The sequence below is a fragment of the Condylura cristata genome, unplaced genomic scaffold, assembly GCF_000260355.1.
Source record: "Condylura cristata isolate star-nosed mole 26May11 unplaced genomic scaffold, ConCri1.0 scaffold00029, whole genome shotgun sequence".
Lineage (NCBI taxonomy): Eukaryota > Metazoa > Chordata > Mammalia > Eulipotyphla > Talpidae > Condylura > Condylura cristata.
In genome coordinates this window covers 20494311-20500787 of record NW_004567130.1, presented here as the reverse complement: position 1 = coordinate 20500787, position 6477 = coordinate 20494311, and the positions used below count along the sequence as shown (strand labels likewise).

Sequence of the window (6477 nt, the reverse complement as noted above, 5' to 3'; positions counted from 1 at the left end):
GCGCCCGCCCCGCGCGCGTGGGGGCCCCCGAGGGGCCGTGGAACCCGATGCATTTGCTGGCCGGCCAGTTTGTAACTCTGGACTCCTGTGGGCCCAGCTGTCCGTTAAAGCATTTAAAAATCAGTTTATTGGCCTCGCTGCCTGGGCGGTGGTACAGGTAGTGAGAGAGGGCCACCCCTGAACCCCCAAACCTGGCCCACCCTCCTTCTGGGTGGGGCCGGGAACCTGGCACCTCCCCTTTTCCTGGGGACCCCCCCTTACAGAGTCGTGGCTGTTTTTCGCATTATCTTTACCTGGTTTATAGTGCAGCCTCCCACCCCACCACACCCCGTGAGGTCCCTAATCCTGGAGCGAGGGTGAATTTTCAAGACTTTTGGTTAGGTTGGTTTGCAATTTTTTTTTTTTTTTTTACTGAGGTGGGGTGGACTGGAGGAACAGGTTTGTGGGGAAAGAATTCAGTTCTCTTTTCTGTTTCAGCGTGGTGAGATGTTTGATAAAACACCCGCATGCCAGGCAGACACATCTAAGTGACCCTTGACCCCTTTGCCTCAAGGATGGGATCACCTGCCTGGAATATTCTGGTGTCTTAGACATTTCAGCGCACACTTAAGGTAAGATGAGAGAGGTCTTTATAATAAGGATCAAGGCTGTATCTTTTTTTTTGTTGTTGTTGTTCTTTTCTCATGTTTTCTCCTGTGCTAGAACATTAATTTCCAGTGAGACAGTGTCTCCTCAGTATGTCTGATCTGAATGTGTACGAGAAGTTCAGGCCAGCCATTGATGTAGATCATTCTGGAGCCTTCTGAGTCACTTTGTTGAAAAAGGTGAGGATGAGAAATTAAAAAAGAAAAAAGGAAAAGAAAAGGGAAGGCTGGTGGTGGCATTCTTTCGCCTACTTTCCAGAAAGAATCAAGAGGTCCATGAATTTTAAGTTATATACATGGATTTTAAGTTATATAAATGAACTACTTTTACTGTATCTTAGGGTTAGAACAAGCTGATAAAATACCCTTAGACTTCAGCTAATGTGTGAAATGGCTCATTGAGGGCAGACACGTGTTGGTTCAAATAATTCCATGGGGTTTGTTCTCTGTATCCATTTCTTGAAGCCAGTTGCTCATGGGCTTTGCTTCATGCAAAGACTGAACACAGCTGGGTACTGGAGGCCGCCTGAATTCGTCTCATGTCATCAGGCAAGGTTGCAGTTAAGTGGTCTGCCCAGCAATTTCTGTATATGGTTCACCGACAACCACCGTCTAGTTATTATTCTGTCACACATTATCTCAAACTTAAAAGTTTAAAATGACAAATGTTTATTAACTCATAAATGAAGCAAGTCTGGAACGCATAGTTTAGTTGGGTGATCCCAGCTCAGTATTTCTCGTATGCAAGTTCATGGCCAAGTTCATGGCCGGATCCGCCACCTATGGAAAGTTGACTTCTGATGGAGGTTCTCTCCACTCACTCCTGGCTGCCCCCAGAATGACTCCCCCGGGAGCTTGCACACGGGTGAGGTTCTGAGCCTTCTCAGAGGGCCCATGCTATTGCTCCTGCTGTATTGGTCGGTCTCAGGCAGTGTGAGCGGAGGCCACACGAGAGAGTCCCAGGAGGTGGACTTCCTTGGGGGCCATTTGGAAGTCTGGCTGGTGCACTGCCCACTGCTCCAGCCTTCGCCATGTGAGCGCAGACATTGTCCTGCTCTTACGAGTGATTACTTGGCTCCAGCTTTAAGCTAGAATCTCTGCTTGTATACTAGACCCAAGCAATTCTTGGTTAACCAGAGTTACTATTCAAGCAAGTCACCTTTTTATCCTGGATTGCATTGCTGTTTCCCTGGATGATGAAACAGCCTGAAGGTGATGTTGCTTCTCATTAGAAACCCAGCCTCTGAGGCCCCTTGCTTGTGTTATCTTAAAATTCATTTTACTTTTATTCGCTTGTTGTAACAGGAAAGTTTCTATGAGGTTGCCCATATTTGTAATTTCTAGTTCTCCCATTCTTATCCAGGTCACCAATGAATTCCATGGTGCTTAATCTAATGTCTAGTCTTCCATTGTATGTTATTTGATTCATCAGCAGCATTTAATACAGTTGCTCATTTCTTCCTGAGAGTTATCATTTGGATGCCAGGATGCAGCTTTTTTCTTTTCTCCTTGTGCTGAAGGACTGTAACTTTTCCTTTTCCCTATCTTGGCTTCGTCACAGTTCTCTGGCACCTGAGAACTGGAGCGTCCTGGACTTCTGTGTCAGGGCAGTGGTGATCTCCTTCATTCTTGTGTTTTAAGTAACAGCGCACACTGGAGACGCCAGAGTTCTTCTGCTTAGCTCAGACCCCCGAGTTCTGTCTCATGTGTCCAACGACTTGGTGTTGCTTCCTGCATGTCACCCCTTTCCTTTATATCCCAAACCAGAAACTCGTGTTGACCTTCAAGATTTGATCTAGACTCTGACCCTTCTGGGAAACTGCTGTTTTCTACTCTGTTGGTACTTTTGTGTGGCTTCAGTAGCCTCTTGTCTACCTGCTTCCAGTATTATCCTCTAAAGTCTGTATTCCACACGGCAGCCAGCATGACCCTGTTGCCGTGAAAGTCACAGATCACTCTTGGGAACAGCCCAGTCCCCGCTCTTCACAGACAGAGTCAGGGACCTTGGAATGGCTCACGCTGACGCCCTGACCCTGCCTCCCCCGCCTCGACGGCATTCTTTGCCCTCACCCCAGCCTCTCCCTTTGCGTTGGTCAGCCTCTGCCAGCTTCCTGGCCAACTCTTAGATGTGCCAAGCCTCCTCCAGTCCCACAGCCTTGGATTTGCTGGGTTCTCCATTTGTCCCCCAAATATCTGTAGCCGTGCCCTGCAAGGCCAGTCTGTCACCCGGTTTCTTGGCCCATTTCTGTTGTCGCCTTAGCAGTTTGGGGGTTGGGAAGGCCAGGACCGAGGTGCCTGCTGCCTTGGTTCCTCAGTGAGGCTCCTTCCCGCTGTAGACCTGCCTCCTACTGTCCCCGCGTACAGGGGACACAGCTCTGACGTCCCCTTAGTGTCCCCTGGTGCCATCGTAAGGCCCCACCTACTCCCTTGACTCACCTAAACCTAATTGTAGCAGGTTGCTGAAGAAGGCCTCTTCCAAGTCATTGCACTGTAATATTGAGAGACGGGATCAGCAAAGGCCAGACCAGCCCACGCGAACAGGGTGACGTGACTGCAGGACCTGCTTCCTGCATATTCACTTTGCTTAAAGTCACACTTTCCCAGAACCTAGCAGTGATGTGAGGATTTAATTAACCTCCCCAAGGACCTCTCTCAGATGTCACCACATGGTGTGGTAGGACTTCAACATGAATTTTGGAGGGACACAATTTAGGATTGAAGGGATCCTTGAACACGGGAATAGAGGAGTGATACAATTATAGTGACATTTGAGGATTCACAGTGACATGATGTATAATCTGAAGGACAGGGAAGACAGGATACTTTGGAACCTAGAACAATAATCAGTGCTCTAAACCTGTAAGCAGTGGGGAGATGCTGTGGTAGAATTAGAGGGTAGGGAGAATGGCCAGTGCTCCAAAATGCCACTTAGAAGCACTTACAAGCTTTGTGATAATTTGACGGGCTATAGTGCGGGTGCAGTTTGAGCCGGGGTGATAAAATGAGAGTAAAAGTGGATCAGTGAGGCACTTTGGTCCTTAGACTAAGCAGCTCATGGCACCATTACCGTACGTGCATGCGGAACTCTGGTGGAAAGAGCACGGAACTCGAACTCAGCAATCTCATCTCCAGACCCCACATGCACTGCACGTAGCTCTAGGTGAATCGTAAACTTGTCCAGGCTTTCAAGCCCATTCTCAGACAACCGTGTTAATTTTCAAATCGCCTTGGGATGTTTGCGCTTTATAATTTTACCTTGAGGGCTGTGGCGTGCACACAGAATTGCCGAGAGTCCCGTCAGGGATCCTGAGAGAGCTGTGGGTCGGCGCACGTTTGCCCGTAGAACCTCCTCGGGTGCCGCACCGGGCTGCTGTGGTGGTCTCGTGCGCGGAGGCTCTGAGCTGCGTCCGACACATTCCGGAGTGTCAGCAACTCATTGACCAGCCGGGCTGCGGCCTGGGCCCGGAGGGAGCGGGGGCAGCTGAAGGCGCTAGACTGGGCCCGTTGCCATTGGTTCCAAAGGGCGGCGCCTGCGGAAACCGTGTTTTTCTGCACTGCGCAGCTCCTGCTCGTGTGCTTCAGCCTAGTTTTGAAGGTCGAGAATCGGACTCCTGGCAGCATCCTGACAGACGACCTCGCGCACCGGCCGCCTCCGCCTCGGGCTGGGCAAGCCGAGGAAGGGGCAGTGCGTGGAGAGTGCAGGGAGCCGTAACTGAGTTTGATGCTGGTGTTTCACTTCCAGACTGGCCACGTCTTCAGCAGTGAACGGCTCTGGGCTCCGGAGTTACATGCCAGCGCCCCGATCACCGAGAGGTACGTCGGGGGCCCCCGACTTATAAACTGGGCTGCGCCGACTCGGCCCGTGCTGGGGGACTGGCAGTGAGGAGTGGCTGCGTTCCGAACTGGGGTTTCGTTGACATCTTGTTAGTTTTAAGCCAGTGTTGTTTCAAACCACCTATCCATTGATGGGTCCTAATTGATTTTGTGGATGATAATTTAAGAAAAGTGAAGCAAAATATCAAAATAAATGTCCTGTGTAGTCAGGGCAGTTATTTTCATGGTCTCCAGAAAAATTACCAGCATTTTTTGTTTGAAGTCATGATCCTAAATTTGGGGGGAGGGGTTAACAGCTTTAATTATAATATTGGCCTACAGAATTTCTGACAAGGTCGAATTAACGGGTCACCATCTGCTCAGTAAATACAGGTTCTTCAACAAATTGTGTATGCGGAGCGCCTGTGCCAGGCATTGGGCTTTGTTCCGGGGATGCGATCGTCAGTAACGGTCGGCCCCTGCTTTTGGAGTTAAGGTTTTATAGGATAAATAATGGGAAGCGATGAAGACCAGGTGGACAGTGTGGGAGGTGGGGTCGGGGCTGAAAATGAAGCAGAAGTGAAGAGAGGCTGGAAACCTGAGGGAGCGGCTGTTTGAAGTATTTACGAGCCTCTCTGAGGAGGAGGCTTGGAGGAGAGTGAGGTAGGGGAGCAGCAAATACAAAGGCCCTGAGCGGGGCAGGTCGTTTCGTGTGTCCAAGAAACAGCAGGAGGTTCGCGTGGCCAGCGGCAGGCGCGTGGGAGAGGAGGACCCACAGAAGGTGCCCAGCCGGCGGCCGAGGGCAGGCGCCTGCCCGCTCAAGGAGCAGCCGCACAGCCCCGCGAGGCTTGGGCCAACCCGTACAGCCTCAGGCTTGTTTTAGCCAAATACCTTTGCCTGCCATGTGGAGAGAGACGGGTGGCTGACGGAGGAAGCACTGTGGGCTGCAGGTCACCGGGCAGCCAGGACGGGCTGGGTCGGTTCAGCAGATGTCGGCGAACGGATTCTGCGCAGGCCTGGGCTGGGCTGAGGTTCCCAGGAGAGTCCGTGCCCGACATAGGCCGGGCGCGTGCTGAGTACGTGACTTTGAATTGTGCTCTTTGTTGACTGTGTGAAGACTCGCATGCTGATAATTAAATTTGATACTTTTCCATATTGATACTTAGCCAAACTCGGATGTGTGGGTCAGGTGAGAAGTGCGCATCTATGATAAAGCTGCTTCTGGTTCTGTGCAGTAAGCTGCCGTTGCAGCTTTTCAAAAGAGCTGTTACCACGTTCACGAAGTCAGAAGTCTGCCTGTAAGGTCCAGAAGCGCATAAAAGAACGTCCTGCCAGAGACGATGCAGCTGGCCGGTGCCGGCCCAGCTTAGCCCCGCCGGAGCCGGCTTCCGTCCGAGCCGCGTGCAGCTGCGCCGTCCCTGGGACGCGTTTGTCCTTTACGTATGATCTCACCTGGTGACTGGGCTTTGTTTTACCACTAGAGACTCAGTGTAGGACGAAACTCTGATTCTAGACGGTTGTAAGCTCGGTGCCGAGCTGGCGTTCAGCCCCGGGGCGCCCCTGCGGCCTGAGCCTGGACACGGGGTAAGACCAGGCGTTTTCTGTGTCACTGATGTGCCGTGTGCTTGTGCTTAGGACGCGGCTTGGAGACGGGAGGCGCTGGGGGTCGCGGCCACCCACTCGGGCAGGAGAGCGCTGGGAGATGGAGCGCCCGCGTCTGCTGGCCGGAGACGACGCGCCCGAGCCGCAGACGGCCCGGGAGGCCAAGCGAGCCGACAGTGACGACGCCGAGCTGATCTTCGTGGGGGTAGAGCACAGGAATGAAGACGCCGAGCTGATCTTCGTGGGGGTGACCTCGCGTTCAAAGCCAGTGGTGTCAAACATTTTAAACAGAGTCACCCCAGGCTCGTGCTTGAGGAGAAAGACGTACGGTCACCTCAGAAGAGACGCCGCCCCCAAACTGCCGCCTGTGGGCCGCAGAGCCGCAGCCCCGGCAGCGGGCACGGGCGCGCCGCCCCGG

General features: G+C 52.3%; 1 protein-coding gene across 1 annotated transcript in view; it reads left to right on the top strand.

Annotated features, from left to right (window-relative positions):
- Positions 1 to 70: 70 nt before the first annotated feature.
- LOC101624203 (zinc finger protein 280B) overlaps positions 71 to 6477 on the top strand; it is a 9648-nt gene continuing 3241 nt past the window's right edge. Inside the window, exons 1-4 of the mRNA XM_012730856.1 lie at positions 71 to 381; positions 478 to 611; positions 4387 to 4457; positions 6093 to 6470. Coding sequence (XP_012586310.1) covers positions 6160 to 6470 — 311 coding nt within the window. The 5' untranslated portion in view covers positions 71 to 381; positions 478 to 611; positions 4387 to 4457; positions 6093 to 6159. The remainder of the gene's footprint in view (positions 382 to 477; positions 612 to 4386; positions 4458 to 6092; positions 6471 to 6477) is intronic.